The sequence below is a fragment of the Ovis canadensis genome, chromosome 1 (genome assembly GCF_042477335.2).
Source record: "Ovis canadensis isolate MfBH-ARS-UI-01 breed Bighorn chromosome 1, ARS-UI_OviCan_v2, whole genome shotgun sequence".
Classification (NCBI taxonomy): domain Eukaryota; kingdom Metazoa; phylum Chordata; class Mammalia; order Artiodactyla; family Bovidae; genus Ovis; species Ovis canadensis.
The window spans coordinates 19,676,522-19,696,064 of NC_091245.1; the positions used below are offsets into that span (position 1 = coordinate 19,676,522).

Consider the following 19,543-nt stretch of genomic DNA (forward strand, 5'->3'; position numbering starts at 1 on the left):
GACCCTCACCCTTCTGCCTCTCACACTTTTATTGCATAAAATTCTCTTAAACCTTTTGTAGCTTTCACAGTCTCACTGATGTTCTTGAATGTGAAAAATACCATAATAATGATACAGACAATCCTACTAGCCAAATGGTGAAATCACTGGCTGGGTTCTGGGACTTCCTTGGTGGTCCAGTGGTTAGGACTCAATGCTCTCAGGGCCTGGGTTCAATCCCTGGTTGGGGCCTGAAAGATCCCATAAGCCACGTGGCACAGAAAAAAAAAAAAAGAAAAGAAAAAAAATTGCCAGTTCAAAGTCTTCATCCTCCCTCTCCCTCATTTTCAACATCCACACAAGCAAGCTTGCAATCCAGCTCAGTTTTTTCAGACTCCGGTCAGTTGGTCCTGGTGCATTCTGTGAGCACCTTCTTTTGTTCCTGCTACAGCAGTTCTGAGAGCCCTTGGGTCCACTTGGCACTCCTGACCTCCTGGCTTTCCTTAATGGGGAGCTATGCGACCCCTCCAGAAGCAGGGCTGACCGTTCCCCTGCTCTGCGCGCCCACTGTGCCAAGTACTCACCCAGGCGATGGTGGTTATCATGTTCCTTGACTATGAGCCCCTTGAGGGCAGGAACCATTTCTTGTTTTTATATCCTGGCATCTAACATAGAGGTTGAAGGTTTTATCCAGAAAGTAAAAAGAGGCTTTTTCATTGCCTCTAAGGTGGTTACCATGAGGTCCTATTCTTTTACAGACTTGGTTGGTTTTGTCATGTCCAACAAAAACCTTAAAAGGCAGCTCAGTGTCACTGTTCGACAATCCCTGATTTCATTCACCATTCATCAATGGCCCCATTCTTTAGAGCTCTTCCCCACCACCAACCTTAGCCCAGTGTCTAACAAAATCTGCATTCCAACAGCTGTCTCAGCCCTGGAGAGGCCACCAGATAATAACAGGCTGGGGGAAATGTCTCCTGATTCGCACTAAATTACGTGGTTGATTTTGTTACCAGTGACCCAGCGCTTCCCAAGGAAAGTTCCTGGTCCCACCCCCAGGCAACTCCAGAGCCTAGCTACACACTAGGGCGGGTTAAAGGTATAAACCCTGGGGAAGGCAGAGGGGCAGATAAACCCACTGCGACTGCACCTCTGCTATGCCAGACACACCAGGGAGCACCACCAGGCACCGGTGCCCCGCTCCCCGAGGTGTGTATTTTACTTTCCCATTGCTATGTCTGCTCCGAATAAAGAAGGCCCGTTTGGCTTTCACTTGAAGTTTCAACCCGGACACAGCAAATGCTTGTTCCCATTCAGGGAGCACTAGTGAGGAGCCACAGTGAGAGCCTTGGGAGGCCCATCCCGATGAGGGACCACCAGGAAACTGCAGCCTGTGGAGGCGGGGCCCGGGGAGGGGGCAGGGGAGGCACCACATTTATGGAAGCAGCAACAAAAAGGACAAAAGGGCCTAGTGGGCTGCCCCATTCCCACCCATCACTGGCCACCAATAGAGGAATTCATTTATAGTGACCCTGGAAGAAGAGATGTGCTAAAGCAGACATATAACTACGAAGAAAGGCAATAATTGGTCTGATGGGCAGGGGAAAAATTATTCCAGGAGTTGAGAGCCTATGCAAGAACACTTACGGCTCACACAGTCATCATAACTCAGCCCCCTCAAGCATTTTGTGCTCTGCTTATGGTGTTAACTTTAATGTCTTAACATATAACACCATCCGCACTAACACAAAATACTACACATGCCAGATGAGGCTGAGTTATAGTTGCTGTGGGAAGCATAACTTTGAATTTCCTGATTTTGGTGCATTTAATCTCAACCATAATGTTACATTAACGTTGGTTTTGCATTTCATTTCCCAGTTTAGAAGAATAGAATAGCGTCAGCGCCTTCGCCTGCCTGTACAGAAAAAGGAGGCGGGCTGACTGCGGCCATGGGCAGATGGACCGCAACCGAGCAACGGGGCCCTTCTGCTAAAGAGCCTGACCTGACCCCTCCCACTTGGAGGAACCTGGACCAGGACGAGTGAAAGGCAAGAAGGGGTGAGTTCTTTCTCTAGGAAATGACCTTTCCATCCACTTGCAAAGTGCAGGAACCAGGAGCAGAGAAGGGAAGCAGCTGAATACAGAGCAACAGCAATGTGTGTGTATCAGGTGGGTGGGGGGCTGGGGAGGGGGGTAGAGGGGGTAGGGGCCTCCTGCTGCCCAGCCTCGAATGGAGGAGAAGAAGACCAATATAGTGTGATCTGTAGTGATCATAATCAATTTCCTGTGAAGTTTTCCAAAGTGTCTCTTTCACAAGACTAATAATGAGGAGTCAGCTTCAAATCATACCAAAAATCCACCAAACGCCCCTCTTCTATATTATCCCTTCTCCTGTCACCATCAACCCTCCCCCAACCCTGCCCTCCCCAAATAACCCAGCATCTGGACAACTTTCTATAAAAAAGAAATGCCTTTACTCATAGTTCTAACTCAAAATGCAGATGGAGTCTCTTCAAGGTTTCCTTAAAAAAAAAAAAAAAAGTCCCTGTGGACAAAGAGCAAACACTAGAAAACCTCAACCCCAAAGGTCATTTTCCTCCAAAGTTATAGGCACTTGAATACAGATGGGAAGGAAAACAGTCAGTGGGGCTGCTGCGGAGCAGCAAGGAAAAGACTGCACCTTGGGGCCTGACCGAGCCTGATGGACAAACTCCCGGAGGGAGAGGAGGGGCAACCAGCACTGCGCTTCCAGAGAGGAGCCCTGGGCTACCCCTCCCTGGCCATCTGGACAGCCCAGGTTACTTCCTCCTCCCCACGTTTCGTGGTCTACCCCTCATTTCCATCACTTACATTTGCTTCGGGCTTTTCTGAACACTGAGGTGGTGAGAGAACTTGCCCCCAGGTTAAAGCAGCACAATTAAAGTTCCCACCAAAGCTTTCAGGCTGCTCCCTGGGCTTCAGGGTCACAGCTGCCATCATCTGATGCACATCCACACCAAGAAGAGCAACGTGAACTCTTGCTGATTGAGGACAAGGCAGTCACGATTCTCAACCAGATAAAAACCTACTTTCACATCAAGAAACAATTCCTGAGGCAAGAAAGGAATTGTATACCTCACGTTCTGAGTCTCTAAAACATGGTAATCCACCTAAATTACGTGAGAAAATATCTTCAAATGAAAAACAGTCTCATATTCAACCTATACCTATCATGTCAATCCGAATCAAAACACATAAAACAAAATGAGTGCAAATACCAGAAAGGCGAAAGCCTGCTACTGGCAAACCAGCCATTCCAGTTTCAGCAATCCGAACAAAGTGCAAAAGTAAACAGCAAAAATTATGCCAAATGGAAAATACCAGATGTTTTACCATATTTACAATCAGTATTGTTAAGTACAACTGAGTTTGCGCCTATCCGTTTGTATGGTGGCAATCCTTTTGGATAGTCCCTACAAGCTGACTCAGGGACTTCTGAATGGCAGACACAGATGAGGGAAATGAACCCCACGCCAAGACTCCAGAGAGGCCCTGGCCCAAAACTTGTTCCTGCCTCCTACACAAATGAGGGATATGATACACTCCCAGAAGAATCAGAAGTGCACTGTGCTCAAGCGTTCTCAAGAGTTCAACTCTTGGGAGTCAGGCAGGAGAGGAGCTGGGGTGGTTCTGATTCACAGTCCAAATGTATCCCCAGGAGGCATGCAGAGCTTGCCTGTGAAGTATCTCTGCAGGGGGACAGTCACCAAGCCACTAGGGAGAGCGGACCTAACCTGTACAACATATTCAGGTTCTTTCACTGTCATGTCTAGAAGCAGACACTCATCCCAAATCTCAGTCTTTCCTGCTCCCATTCAAATTCTTTTTTGGTCTTTATTAAAATGAGGAGCAAGTTATTATCATTCTCCTTGGAACAACTCCTTCCCAGTCTGGACAAAAAAATCAGTCACTAAAAGTATACTAAATTTTTTTTTCTAAGTCTTAATTTTTGTGCCTTTAATGATTCTTGTTCCTCTTATCCTAAGCTTCTCTCCAATTCCTTCACTAGCCATGTTGATCAAAAGACCTAAACAATGCAGAGGCTATAATGAGAACCTGACCTGTGAAGAGCTCAGTGGAAGGACACGGTGTTATCTGGGACTGACAACTGTTCCAATCCACTTTCCAACTTTCTTTGAATTCTGTCAGGACTCCACCACCTGCAAACTTTAGGTAAGATTTTTTTTGTTTGTTTGTTTTCAGAGAGAGAGAGAGAGAGGAGGGCTTTAAGTTGCCAATAACAGTAAGTCTCAAGTCACTCTGAGCCACCCATCCCCTTCCTGAGAGCGGTCTTGGTTCAACAACAGAACTGTCTGGCCCCAAACTCACCTTCCTACCTGTTGATCACAGCACTGTAGAGACCTAATGAAGTAGAGATGCGTTACATTTATCACTTGCCCTAGATCCACTCAGATCCATCACTATGTCACAGCAAGAAGTTAGATTGATCTGACAGGATTTGCTCTTCTTCACAAACCCATGCAAGTTATTACTCAGTACCCTATGCTCTTCTAGCTGTTTGCTGATTGATTATCTGACGATCAGGTCAAGTATCTTCTCTGGAATCACAGTAAACTAACGGGTCTATAATTTCCAAGATCATTCGTATTCGCCTTTTAAAGATAAGCAAGACAGCAAATGCTTCTTCCTGAGTTCTCTACAGCAACAGCTAATGCTTTGCTAATAATGAACCAGGACAGCCAATTCCTTAAGTGCCCTTGGAATCACATCATCAGGGTTCATTGACTCTGGAGATAATCTTTAATCAGGCTCAGATCCTGGTGAACAGCAGGAAGCCCAACTTCAAACCCGGTCCAGAAGGTTTCTTCCTTCCTCGGAAGGAAGTTGGTGATACAAGTGATTTAAGTCTGCACTGCATTACATTTTCAGCACTGTAATAAATTAATAAAAAGAAAAATTAAAAGAACAATGTCCTTGAAAGAGAAATGAAAGGTAATACTGACAGACCAAAATGAGACATGAATCAAGCTTCATCTTCAATAACATTGGCAGAACCCTCTGTAGGGCAAGAGCACAAAGCTACATCATTATCTCAGCATACAATCTAACTGAAAAGTTCAGAAACAAACATACACAGGCAGGTGTCAGGAAGCAGAAAGCAGGAAATGTCATTGAGAAGGTACCCAGCAACCGTGAGGCTTCAGAAGAGGGCTGAATCCTGTGCAATAGGGATGTGTTAGATTTTTAGACTCAGGTCCTGCTTGGGCTTACTCAGTGCCTGCAGTCATCAGCAAGGGAGATATGGCACAACGGGGTATGGCTCCCTGATTCTCAACTCCAGAGAATCTATGTAACCAAGACTCCCAACCACCACCCAAGCACACCTATCACAGAATCTCCAGGAGGTTGGGGAGGTGGAGAAGATGACTCTGCAGCGTGGGTAGGAGCAAGAGGCTGAGAAAATAAGTGGCTCAGGCAGCTCCCAGGCCATCCTCCCTCTCGTGCAAAGTTCCTTTCCCTAGGACGCTCTCCTCATATGGCTCCTGTCTTCTCAAGCCTTAGCAGGCCTGCTTTCAGTCCTTTCCCTAAGTAGACCACTAGCTTAAGGGAGAATAGGAAAGAGAGGAGTAAGGGAAGGTAAAAGCATTATGGTATCTGCTTTCTGAAAAATAATCTCCTATCTAAAGATAGAACCCTTTCCTGGGAAAAAACCAACCATGAGAAATGAACCCACTTCACCTCTGCAGGGCTCCTACCATCCTCTTCTCCTCCTCTAACTACTAAAAGCTACTCCCAGACCAACATGTCTACACACCCCCAAATTACACACCTGATAATCCAGCCCTACAGGGAAGTTACAGTTCTAGAGTCAGGCACACCCAAGACCCCCACACTATAATGAGCTGCCATATCAGCCCCCAGGCACACCCCCAAAGCAAATACCAAGCACTCTAGTATCACAGGTGCACGAGTCTCTCGCTGCTAATGCAAGCTTCCTAGCAGCACTACCTTCAAAGGTAAAAGATCCCTGAACACAGCTGGTAATTAACTAAGAAAAAAGAAAAGCAAGAAACTTCCCTTTCCAACAGTGCAACAATGGTTGTTTGAGTTATCAAATGCTGTGTAACAAATCATCCCAAAACTTAATGGCTTAAAACATCAATAATCATTCATTCTCTCACAGTTTTTATGAGCCAGGAATTCAGGAGTGGCTCGGCTGGTCAGTCAGACTCAGGGTCTCTCCTGAGGTTGAAGTCAGATGTCCACTGGGGTTGTAGTTATCTGAAGGCTTGACTGGGGCTGGCAGATTCACTTCAAGACAGGGCCAGGAAACACCACTAGCAAGTTGGTACTGGCTTTTAGCTAAGAGTCTCAGTTCCTGTACACAGGCACCTCTCCCCAGGGCTGCTTGAGTGTCCTCAAAGCATGGTGGCTGGCTTCTCCCAGAGCAAGTGATCCGAAAGAGCAAGGTGGGCTGCGATGCTTTTTATGACTGAGCCTCAGAAGTCACACAGTGTCTTCCGCGCTACTCTATTGACTATACAGGGCTAGCTCGGATTCAGTGTGGAAGGGGAACGACCACAGGTAGGAATATTGGGAGGCAAGGATCACTGGGGGCCAACTTGTAGGCTGACTAACACAGTATTCCTTCGAACAACATGCAGCAGCAGCAGGAGAAGGAAGGAGGGAAGGGAAAGGAGAGAGGAAGGATGGGACAGAAGGAAATCTCTGATTCTCAAAGGCTGAGACCAGAGAGAAACAGTGTGCCCAGTTGCCTCCAGAGGCCTCTCAGGTTTGCCTCGCCCTGGGATGCCTGAGGCAAGTCTTGCTTCTTAGGCAGGAACTCCAGATAAGTAGCTAAAAGCCAAGAAGACAAGAGAAAGTGCCTCTGCGTCCCAGAAAGCCAGTCTCTCCTCCCTCCCTCCTTGCCCACCCCACCTTTGCTGAAGCAATGACGCAACAGTTACCTGAGGATGAATCTGTGGCTTGTCACACGTGGCCTCAAAGTCCAGCACTAAAAAGTAGTGATACCTCTGGGGAGGGAAGGACATCATTGCCGCCATGGATGCGCCAAAGCTGTGGGCCGCCAGCTTTCTGGTGGATATGGAGCAGAACTCCGGAACACCACAAGGAGAAAACAAGTGAGAGCCCAGCACTTTTCTTGCTCTTGAAAGCAAATATGAAGAAAATCGAGCTGCTCCAGTCTGTAAAGGTGCTAGCATTGAACATCCAGAAGCATCTAAAACTTAGGGGGGGGGAGTTAAAAAAAAAAAAAAGGAAAAGAAAGAGAAAAAAAAAAAAGAACAGAGTCTGGGTTACTCCCTCCCACCGTGGCCCTGTTCCATCTAGTCTTCAGGAATATTCACACAACATGAACCACTCCCCAGTGTTCCTGTGCCCCTTTTCTAAACCCCAGTACTCATGACTGAAGCTCGAGACCCTAAACACTGGCCCCCACAGCATTATGACAGCTCTGAGTCTCCTAGACCATCTCAAAACAAGATGCAGCACTGGTCTTGATCTTTAAGGGGAGCTCTGAAGTTCAAAAGAGAGGAGGGACAAAAATGCTGTGGTCACGTCTCAGGTGGCAACAGTTACCATTAAGGCTAAGTTTCTCAAAGTTACCCGGGGGTGACCCCATTGCAGTCAGTAAAGGTGCTAGCATTGGGCGTTAGGTAGACTCAGACAAACAGCAGAAAATGCCCAGGATTCTCTCCTCAGCTACATTCCCAGCCACTTGCCCCTGGCATTCCTTTCTGTATCCTACTGTCTCCACATGCCCGCCTCCCTTCTTCCAATTGGAAAGCAGGCAGAGGCAACACAGGGAGCTTGCTGACCATAGTCTGGGGACTCTCCAGCCCCCAGACAGTAAGTGGCACCTGGGGGAATGAATGACGCCTGCAGAGCACAGCTGGCAACAGCCTCAGCCCTTTCCCTCCCCTGCCTTTAGACTCTCTACCAGAGGCCTTGAATGACTGCAGGACTTTTTTTAAATAGGGAAGAAAAAGAGAAAACCCAGATGTGGCAGTAATGGGAGCATTGCTAAAAATCTAGTAAAGTTTTCTGAGTGAACATGTGCAAAAAAAAAAAAAATCCAAATCACTTTTCAAGTTTTCCCTTTAAATTTGCAGGATCTCTGCTCCTTAGAGAGCTAACGAAATATAAAAATCAAAGCTTAAGTTTTACTCACAAATAACTCAAGCTTCCTTAAAAAAGAAAAAGAGGAATAAAGCAGAAATTTTGTGTTTTTCCCATTTCATACCCAATACTCAAATTCCCTCAAACTTTAATCCTCAAAGTTAAACCAGAAATCTTGCTGCTCAATATGGAAACAGCCACAGTTTAAGCTTTCTGAAGCCCCACTCTGACAGATCCAAAAGCTTGTCTCTGAAAGACTGCAGTGGGCACTCACTCCCTGGTGTAGCACGGAGGCCAGCAGCCAGGAAGTCCAGCGCACCCTCAAGGCAACGATGTTACTACCACCTGAGTGAACACAGACGATGCAAAGTATTACTTCTCATCCCGCTCTCCTGTGACACACAAACTGGCCTACAATATTTACATGCTGGTGTGGGTCCACAATGTCCCTACTCCTACAGTGAGAGCCCACGGAGAACTAGGACTGGAAAGTATTTTAAGTTCTTCATGATCCCAGCACAAGCACAGTGCTTGTTTTCACCGTGGCTTCACAGCCTCTCCAAAAACACAGCCCGACCCCGCAGCCCAGATCCGGAGCCTGAGATAGACAAAGGCTGGCTTGGGTTCCATTATGGAATCCCTTGGAAAGGCAAACGGGCCAACACTCCTTTGAAAGCTGGAATCCAAAATAACTCTTCACGTCACCCACTCCTGAACAGTATTGGAAGCCTTGCTGACATGGGAGACACCAGTCTGCTCAGATTATACATTCTAGTTTGGATTCAAAGTCCCTCAGTGCCTTATTCTCTAAGTCCTCAAAGCCAGGCCATGTATAAGTACTTTTGAAAGTTTTAATGTTTTCCAGTATGTATATATACTATGCAAAGTGTTTATGGTCAATCAGACCCAACTTGCCAAATACTGCAGGCAATTAAGCATCGTGATTAAGGAGCACTTCTGGCTTTGAATCCTGGTTTTACCACTTATTTGCTTGCCCATGGCACCTTGGACAAGTTCTGTTCAATTCCTCACCTGTAAAATGACAATAGCAGCTCCTACTCCTTAAATGAGAGTGAAATGAGAGCAGGGTTTGGCACACAGGGCTCAATAAGTATTAGCTTACCATTATTACTATCATCCTGTTGGGTTATGCCCACCTGGCCAACCCAGGACCCCCATACTTTGAGCCTATAAACCCAATGCATAAGGCAATCTCTGAGTATCATCAACATCTTCTGCCTCCCCAGACTGCTCTAGACCTCCCATACCATATACTATACATGCCCTATCCCCTGGCATGGACAACAAACACATTGATAGCCAAAGGTCCTCACAATGGCCAACGCTTCCTTTCTCAGCTGATTTCACCCACATCAAAGAGTTTCTCTCTTGTAAAAAGTCTTTGAAGGAAATTCAAAAAAGAGAGAATCTATGTATACATATAGCTGATTCACTTTTCTGCTATATAGCAAAAACTAACACAACAGTGTAAAACAACTATACCCCAAGAAAAAAATAATTTTAAAGAATTTTTTTTAAAAAAGCCTTGAGAGCAGACAGTAGACCAGGCCTCCACATGTACGCAGTCACTGGGTTCCATACTTCCCTTACTTCTAAAAATCGAGTTCAACTCATGTCAAGAAAAAGAAGGCAGCTCTTCTCTTCCTACAAAAGTCAGTCTAAAAGCTTTAGAGCCATGAATTGTGGGAGAGGAAAGTACAAGTCTCCATCAGCTGCAGTGGGAGGAACAGAAGAGTATGTGTGTTGGGGGGCGGGGGCTAGATATCAGCATTCATAAAGAGGCAGGAAGGTGTGATGCAGAGCACCACAGCCCTAGCTGGGTACGAAGGGCATCCACTGGGAGAGAGGGCAGAGCAGCCTGGTGGGGGAGCCAAGGGTAGGTAAAAGAAACACCCAAGAGGGGAAAGGGCAGTGGCAACACAGGGAGATTAGTTACATACAGAGGGACTGACCCAAAAGGGGACTGCATCAAGGGTAGTGGGACCAGGCTTCTCACTGTTAATATGGAAAGGGAAAAACATCTGTATATCAAAGTGGAACTGGAAATAGCTTCAACTGGAATTGGAGTTGTACTCAAGGTTTCTGACATGTATGCTATAAAAATAAAGCTAGATGTAGATGTGAGGATGAGTATATATCTACACACAAATATATAGACACATGTATATATATTTTCTAGCTCTGTTTACTGAAGGGCCAGGGAGAAACAATCCTCTTTGGAGAAATGGCCGATTCCAGGGCTACAGCAGAGAAAGCACAAGATGAGCTTAGAACATCTTATTGTCCCAGAAAGCAGGGAGACACTCAAAGGATGCAGAAGCCAGCTTGAAGGGGCTCCCACTGGCAAGTAAATAATATTAATGGATTATTATGCACTGAATAAAAAAAGGAAACCATGAGGCCTTAAGATAAAAATAAATGAATGAATAACTTTAAAAGTTAAAGTTTGGCAAGGGAATTCACATAGTTTCAAAGTATCTACCCACAAAATGCTTACTAACAGGGAGTAAGTTTACAGTGCAGAAGCCTAGCAGACATCACCCCAATCCAGTGAGCAAAATGAACATCATCAGTAATGGGATTAGTCAAAATCATGCATCACATGACAGGATGCAATGAGAAAATCAAGGCATCATTTCTGTGATATTTCTATCAAAAATGCATGAAATGAAGTGCAAGTCGCTCAATCATGCTTGACTCTCTGCGACCCCACAGACTGTACAGTCCATGGAATTCTCCAGGCCAGAATACTGGAGTGGGTAGCCTTTCCCTTCTCCAGGGGATCTTCGCAACCTGGGAGCATTGCAGGCGGAGTCTTTACCAGCTGAGCCACAAGGGAAGCCCAAGAATACTGGAGTGGGTAGCCTATTCTTTCTCCAGTGGATCTTCCTGACCCAGAAATCGAACCAGGGTCTCCTGCATTAGATGCATAACCTGAATCTAATCACGAGAAAATACCAGACAAACCCTAAGTCTGCCCACCCTAAGGGAGGCAGTCTACAAAATAACCAGCCTGTAATCTTCAAAAGTATCAAAGTCATGAATATCATGGAAATTTTACTGGGAAAAGTCTACCAGAGATTAAACAGACCTGGTAACTAAATGCAATGCATGATGTTGAACTGGATCATTTTGTTACAAAGATCATTATTGGGCCAACTGGCAAAACTTGAATGGGATTTGAGGATTAAATGGAAGCAACATATCAACATTAATTTTGATGGTTGTGCTATGGTTAGGTAGGAGAATGTCCTTGCACGTAGGCAATACATGCAAAGTATTTAGGGTGACAGAGTGTTAGGTAGGCAACTAAACAGTTCAGGAAAAAAAATTCTTTGTACTCTACTTCTAACTTTATATAAATCTGGCCTATTTCAAACTTAAAAAAAAAATTTAAGCCACATGCAATGTTATTTAAAAAAAGTGAAATAGGGAACAGTACATGAAGGAGCCATAATCCCGTACTGCCTACAGAAGGTAGGCTGCCCGGAGGCTGGCAAAAGCCAGCCCTCAATGCACAGTCTCCATCCTAAGTGCCCCCGCCCAGTGCCCCCTCACTGGGCACTCCTGCCACTGCTAGCATCTGCTCCAGAAACACCCCTGCACTCCCTGCAGAGGTGCCCCACCTGCCTGTCTACCCGCTGACATCTTAGGGATTTCCCCTTTCTGTTGATGTCTTTATACTTCAGTCACAAGTCTGCAGAATATAAGTCGATAACCTGTATCATCAGCCGGGACTATGAGAATCTAATTGACGGGCAGAACTCAAAAGGAACCGTTTATGTTCTCTGTATATCTATTTGCACACCAGCTTTCACCCGAGACCAAGATTTACACACATTTACGCTGACACCCATTTCCTTCTAGCAAATTAAAGGTAGTAAGTAGCCTATGGCAGAGCAGAAAATGAATGATTCTCTCTCTTCAAAATAAAGGGACCAGCCTCCCCGTGGGGCAGGGGAGGGGAAAACGGCCCGATTCGGAGGCGCAGGCCCGCGCCACAGCCCCTGGAGGACCGTCTCTGGGCAGAGTATTTACACAACAGACACAATGGCTCCTCTGCAGCCATTACTGTCGGTCAGGTAAATAACGCATGTGCCAAAACACACATTTAATGAGGGAAATAATATGCCTTTATAAAAAGCCTCGATCCGTATTTACCTGAGAGACCAGAGAAGCACCAAATCACCAGATTAGTGGAACCACAGAGGAGTCATTCTGGTGTCTTGGGTAAATAGACATTTTATAGCCTTCCATTACTGGAGGGGGAAGGAAGGGCGAAAGGAGGGGGCCATCCTTTAATATCCACATGCAGGCCAGGGGAGCCTGGGGGAGAGAAAAGAAGAGAAGCCCATCATGAAATATGGGGTCCACTCCCACCCCACCTCCCCATCCACTTGGGATATCTCTGGGGAGGGTACAGGTTTGTACCATCCCTGAACTCAATCCATTCCATAAAAAGCCTGACTGGGGAGTTCCCTGGTGGCCCAGTGGTTAGCACTTAGGGCTTTCACTGCTGTGGTCCTGGATTCAATCCCTGGTCAGGGAATTAAGATTCTACAAACCACATGTTGGTGAGTGGGGTGGGGGAGCCAGACTGGGAGGCAGCGGTGCATTCCAGAGAAACCCCATGGCACTGAGGCAGGTTCTGGGTCCAGGTGACTGGAAGCACGTGGGACAGCCGCAGCATCCCCAGCACCGAATCTCAGGGCAAGTCCCTGCCCCAATCTGACCTGCATCAGCACAGGTACTCGGGCACCTGAGCCACAGAGGCGTCCTCAAGAACACAGTAACACCTGTCTGCAACTCATCAGTCACAGGCCCTGCCTCAAGCGGGTAAAAATAACCCGGGAAAAATATAAATAAACTGACTGTCTTTGAGAATCATAATGTTCAGTCTAATGAATGCATTCTTACTGCTGCAGCACTTTCTGTGAAAATCACAGACTGTCAAAGGTGAAAGAAAACCTAAAAGGAGACACAGTCCCGTCAGTCAGGGAAAATGAGCCCCAGAAAGAGAAAAGAACAGTCCAAGGTTCACAGAGCAAGTAAGGGTAAGAAGAGAAACTGGGACTCCCAACTCCCAGTTCAGAGCCTCCGGCCACTCCCCCAGCACCAGCAGCAGGCACCAGCACTTGTCCCCTCAGCTTTCCTGCAGTCTCACAGGGGAGGCCAGCAGCCTGAGGGCTCGGCCTAACCTGCCGAAGGTGGCACAAAGCTTGACAGACCTACAAAAGCCTGGAACTTCTACATGACTTCCTGATGGCCCCAAAGCAGAATGGAAGCAGGAACTCTAAAGCTAGGTCCTCATCTCAAACAAAACACTCTCCTCCTCCGTGCAACCCACCGCCCTCCTGGCCTGGCACTTTAGCTACTTCAGCGCCACAAGGCTAGGGAGACTCTGTCCAACATCGGAAGCAGCTGCTAAACCCAAACTACCAGCAGAGCTAAAGTCGCTGAAGACCTTCGGACACACAAAACTCTGAGAGCAACATAGGAGCCATAGGAGGCTCCCTCTCCCCTTCAATTAGCCCACCTCGGCCACTCAAGACAGCACGGAAAAAAGAAGTGCCTGTTTGTGATTTGCCTGCTATTTGCTAACCCTCAGCCACATCCAGTGACTCGGGCCAACTCCTCTAAGGGGCCAAGGCTGAGAAACCTCTCTTTGCAAAGACCTGCATGTCAGCTGTGCCCATGGCACAGAAGAGGGGGCAAAGGCTCGTTTCCTAACACACCATAAGCAGAATAGAAATGGAGAAAGGGCAGGGTATGGTATGGTACTCTCATCCCTTTAAGCTCCTCCCACACTCTTAGAACAGTATCTGACCCCAGATGGGAGGTACCCAGAACTGGCTACTTCCCTGCTTCCAAGATGGAGAACTGGAATAGAAACAAGTAGTTGTTAAAAATGCTGGTATGAGACAAACACTGGTTCAAATCCCGACTCCACCACATGTTCTTTGTAATGATAGCTAGAACAATAATGCCTATCTCATAAAGATTAAATTAGATCACATAATATGTACAAACTGCTTTGCACAATAGTACGATCTCAGTTAAAGGGAATTATTGTTAATAAAGGAGAAAAAGGAAAGTACTATTTTCTGAAAATGTACTATAAGCCAGGCACTACAGTGGGTAATTTACATATTTCATCTCATTTAAGCCCCCCAACCATCAAGCAAAATAGGTAACAGCATTCCCATTTCACATGTGAGAACACTAAGGCTGAGATGCACTCAGCTCTTCAGGGCTCTGTTCTCCTCTCCTACATTTGAGGGCCCACGGTCTCCACTTGGCTGATCTTCCCATCAGCCATGGGGCTAACAATGCATATCAACTGTAGTTTTTCTTCTGAGCTAAGATATGACTTTAACTAAAAGAAACTCAACCATAAGCAATAATTAAGTCTGTCCAAATCACCCAAATTTGTTTCTAAGAAGAAAAACAAATTGCAGCCCTGGGTACAAAAGCGGAAACAGGAAGCAATGTCTTGGATTAGAACAACTGCAGCACAAGGAACTCAAAGCCTCTCCTCCAACCCAGTTCCATAGGAGCAAATCTTCCCATCTCATAGAGCAAAGAAACTGGCAGGAAGCAGGGTGACAACCAGCTCACGCTCAGGCCCCGTAACGCGACGTTTCCTTTTACAAATCTGTGCCTTGGCAATTGCTGCTCCCTCTGTTTTGAAACGTACTTCCATTTTCATCAGGCAAATGACTGCTCCTCCTTCAAAACCCAGCTCAAATCTCCCCCTTCTAGTAACTTTCTCTAACCCCTCATCAGAAAGCTGATTGCTTGAGTGACCCAGCAGCACAGTTTATTTCCACCTCCTAACTTTCATCTCACTATACTGTAAGATTTTAGTTACCTGATTCTCCTCTTACCAGTCGTTTTCAGGGAGATGAGAATTTTCAGGGAGTTTCATCAGGTGAGAATAATGGAAGATAGGTGTAGGGGTATATGTTACGTATGTGTGTGTAAAAAGTACTTCTTTAAGTTGGACCACTGAAACCATTTTAAAATTCCAAGTAGCATGAAAGTAAAGCATAGTTTTTCTCCATCTAAGGAGTATATGAGTTCTAAAAAGTGTGAGGAATACTGAACTAGGCCTAGATCCTTAAGGGCAAGGACCACGTTTTATTCACTTCTGTACTCTCAGCACAGGGCCAGGCACAAAGTAAGTGGGAGGCAACTTTTGAACAATTTATGACGTCAACTGCTCTGGAACTGGAACATGTCAGAACAGAGCAGGGCCTAAGAACCAGGAAATCTTCTTTTCTTTCTCTCTTCTTCCTACCCCCCCACCCCCCACCAATTCTGTCCTCCCCAGTTAGAGAGAGTGAGGCAGCATTGCCTTGGTGCGGGAATACTATTAAAAGGATTAATTTAGGGACCGGTGTTTGGACTGTCACATCCAATCACTACCCACAGATCTACAGCTTCCCAAATCAAGCTCATGCAAAGAGGAATCAATTGCAAGGACACAGAGGGTCTGAACAGGCATACTAATGGCCTCCTGAGGTGCCAGCAGCCAGCTCTGACACTCCCATAAATTATCTGCCTTTTGATTTTACCTGTAGCTGTGGGGCACGAGGCACAATTTTGAACATATCAAAGCAATCTCTCGTCACCCAAGGCTCTCCCAAGAATGTCCCCAAAGGGGGATGGTCTAAAAACAATGACCCAAAGGGAATCTGCTTCCCAGCAGGCCTGTTCCTAGCAGTCATCAATTAAAACCCAACAGGACCAAGTGAATAAACGGACGCAGATCAAGACGGGCAGATGTGGACAAGGCATGTGGCAGACCACGGTTCTGCAACAACTATACACCTCTCACTCAAAGGAAGAGAAATCACAGCAATAAACTCACACAGTTTCATCAGGAGGCAACTGCACCAGCTGACAGCACAACCACCCGGGGCCTCAGTTTCCTCACTTGTGTAGCAAGGACAATAACGCTGGCCACCTGACCCACTTCCCAGAGGGGCGGTGAAAAGTAACTTAAAAAAAAAACATTCACGAGGCACTTTACCAAGACGAAGGGCCACAAGGGTGGCAACACTAATAAATGGCCCTGACAGACTGGGAGAAATGACTGGTCACACTTTGATGAATTTCTTTCAGGCAGTTGCTCACCCAGTTCACTTCCCTGATGGTGTTGGGGCTAAGGTCCACCCCAAAGAAAAGTTCTGGAATTCTGAATGGAACTCCTGCTGTCTGAAAATTTTCCATTGTCCATTGTTTCCATTAAGGCAGTGTCGTGCCTTAATTATAATTTACTCTCGTCTGCTGGCTGCCTCCGCCAGGGCCTGCATTTCTACCCCATGGCCACAATGACAACTGTGAGGACCCCAAACGTACTAAGCCAAAGGCCAAGTCACCCGATTGCTAGCTGCTTTTTAAAAACATTGTGTAAAATACTATTAATAACAAAAGTTAAGGACATCGTGCTGGGAGGTTTACATCTCATCAAATCCTTAACCAACCTTCCATTTTACAGACATGAAAGCTAAACTCAGAGAAGTCAGTCACTTGCCCAAGGTCACATAAGCACTGCTATCAGAAACCTATAGGCTTCCCTCCAGCAGTGCACACCAGAGCTTGTAGGGGGAGGAAGACAATTCATCAGACACTCAACAAATACTTTAGTTGGTCCCTGAACCTGACACATACCGTCATACTCAACTAGGAGACATTCTCAAAACCAGAGAAAGGTCACCGGTTTCCTACAAGCAAACAAAGGAGAGACTAAGCAGGACATATAAAGAATAAGGCAACATCCTGGGAAGCTTAGGAACATGGGTCGCCCTCCGTGTATACAGTTCAGGAAGTTCAAAGTAATTGACAGTAAGCTATGAGACCAAAGACTAAAATCTCTCCCAGGCTACCTTTATTTCTTACTTTTTTTCAACAGAAAAGAGTTTCCCAAAACTTCTCATGCATTCCACACCAACTTGTCCTTCCCACCCATCTTTTCTAGTCTGTGAAATAGGAGCTGGTATTGCCAACAATTTCTCAGGTAGATATCCTTTAAGCTCAAGTAGATAAACCGAAAATTAGTGAAGAGGACAGCATATACACATCGATGCAAAGATTTGGGTGTACTCAATCTTTAGTTCTTAAAACATTGCTTCAATAGTGAAAATATAAAATGTCATCCATATGTAACTGCCACAGCCTCCTTACTGGTCTCTCTGCCTATCCCAATCTATTCTTAACGTTGAACATTGAAATCAAAGCAAACTTTCCAAAACACAAATGTAGTCAGGCTGCTGCTTAAAACTTTTCAACGCCTTCTCACTACTTTTATGATGGTCTGATCTAGTGGTTGGTTCACAGGCCAAACCCAGCTGCCACCTGTTTTTATGAAGTTTTACTGGAACACAGCCATGCTCATTCATTTTCATACTATGGCTGCTTTTGTGCCATAGCAACAGAGTAAACCGTTGTGACAAAGACCCATAAAGGCTAACTATTTACTACCTGGTCCTATACAGAAAGTTTGTTAACCAGATCTTTCTTTCCTACCCACTATTTAATCCTAAGAGTTGATAAGGCCCTGGCTTCTGCTTACCTCTCCTCCTTCATTTCTTACCATATTCTCCTGTCCCCTGCCCACTGAGTTCTGTATGTTTCAATCACACTGAACTTCAGCTTCTCAAACTCAACAAAGCTCTGACCTTTACGCTTAATTTTTCACATCTTCATTCAGTTCTAGCGGAGTAGGTTACTTCCTCCATAAAGCCTTCCCTGAACCCACCAGTCTGGGTTGGAGCTCCTTCTAAGTACTCTCAGAGCACATATACTTACCTTGTTAGAGCCCTCTCAGAGGTCTCGTAACTGCTTCTTTACTATCTGTCTCTCCCATGTAGGCTCCTTAGGGACAGAGATACCAGTTGTCTTGTTCACCACAAGCCCAACACCAAGCAAAATGCCTGGACCTCAGTTATTCAACAGCCTCTGAGATCCTGGATGTCAGTCAACAGAGTATAACTTTTTAGCCAGCCCCAAAAATCCTCATAAAATGGGAATAGGCTGGAATTAACCATCTACCCAGAGGTGATCCACAACCCAAATTAAACCATCCCAAAAGCCTTTGTAAAATGCATTTATTAAAAAAAAAACAAATAAATATGATCCTTCCTAATGTCTTAAGACGTGTATTTCTTAGGACAAAGAATTATTCCAGCTCTAGTCAACATTCCTGCACTTCAAGTAGTGTTTGTGCGATGTCCACAAAGAAATCACGGCAGAACTTGAAAGTCTAGATACCCCACCTCCAACTCTCACCAGTTCATAAACTTTGCATAAGTTTCAGTCATCTTTCAGCATGTGGTATTTTGTCAGAAAAAGCTACAGAAAAGTAAAATGTGCACCAGTCCCCACTCCCTTCCCTCCAAGCCCAAATACTCATCAGGAAGACGGCAAGCCAAAACTTGACCATGCAATAAGATTTCTCACCTCTCCTTACTTCGAAGATGCCAAGACTGGCCGCTGGGGATGCTGAAGGTTCAGTGAGAGCTGGAAAGCCCCAATGCTGTGGATAAATACACATCTCTGCAACAAGTCTATTTCAATATAAATGATCATATCCCCAGGGGGCTGCTCTTTGAAACAACTTAAGACCACACTATACCTCAAACTCCTAAACTCAAAGTACTTTGGGATAACAGTTATCTATGTGAAAGCACAGTACCAGTACAGTTTTCAGAAGCTACAGCTGACCTCTGAACAACAGAGGTTTGAACTGTGTGGGTCTACTTCCTATGCTAGGGTGTTTTTTAATAAATATACTGGACACTTTTTTGGAGATGCGTGGCAATTTTTAAAAACTTGCAGATAAGCCAAGCAGCCTAGACATGCCAAAGAATTTAAGAAAAAAATAAGATGTCATGAATGTGTTAAATGCAAGTACATACACATATAACAAAATATATGTGTTAATCAACTGCTTATGTTATCAGTAAGGCTTCCAGTCAAAGCTATTAGTAGTTAAATTTGGGGGAGTCAAAAGTTATAAGCAGATTTTTCAACTGTGTGGGGAGTTGGTCTCCTTAACTCTTGCATTTTTCAATGGTCAACATATATAATTTTGGAATGATGAATTTCATTTTCTCTAGTGGTTTATCTCCTAGAGACAATAAACATTTAAAATATCTGAGCCTGGACTGAGAAATATTGCCATGAAGTGGTGGCTCTCTGGATAATCCAGAATCCTAGTTTACTCAAGGAGGGGACACTGGTAACAGCTGACAATATTCATAACTCAGGAACTGAAGCAGGGATTGGGGCAAGCACTGACTGCCGCAAAACCACAGGCTATATTGCAAATGGGCCACATAGACCAGGTAACACTCGCAGAATACATGCAGGTCTGCCTCAAGTTCTAAAAAAGTCA

At 45.4% G+C, this 19,543-nt stretch overlaps 1 protein-coding gene across 39 annotated transcripts in view; it reads right to left on the minus strand.

The window, feature by feature from the left end:
• Positions 1-19,543, minus strand: part of ERI3 (ERI1 exoribonuclease family member 3) — a 132,781-nt gene that overhangs the window by 111,210 nt on the left and 2,028 nt on the right. For 12 of the 39 annotated variants that reach the window (XR_011249344.1, XR_011249195.1, XM_069553968.1 and 9 more), the window contains exons 2-3: positions 18,607-18,682; positions 6,951-7,228 (exon numbers count right to left, since the gene is read on the minus strand). The exons of 1 other annotated variant lie outside the window; for it this stretch is intronic. Coding sequence is in view for 33 of the 38 variants with exons in the window: in XM_069553440.1 (XP_069409541.1) it covers positions 6,951-7,228; positions 18,607-18,682 (354 nt within the window). In the remaining 5 variants the exon portion in view is untranslated. Of the gene's footprint in view, positions 1-6,950; positions 7,229-12,303; positions 12,469-18,606; positions 18,683-19,543 lie in introns of all 39 variants that reach the window. 26 more of the 39 variants (XM_069554986.1, XM_069554549.1, XM_069554905.1 and 23 more) reach the window with 6 other exon arrangements.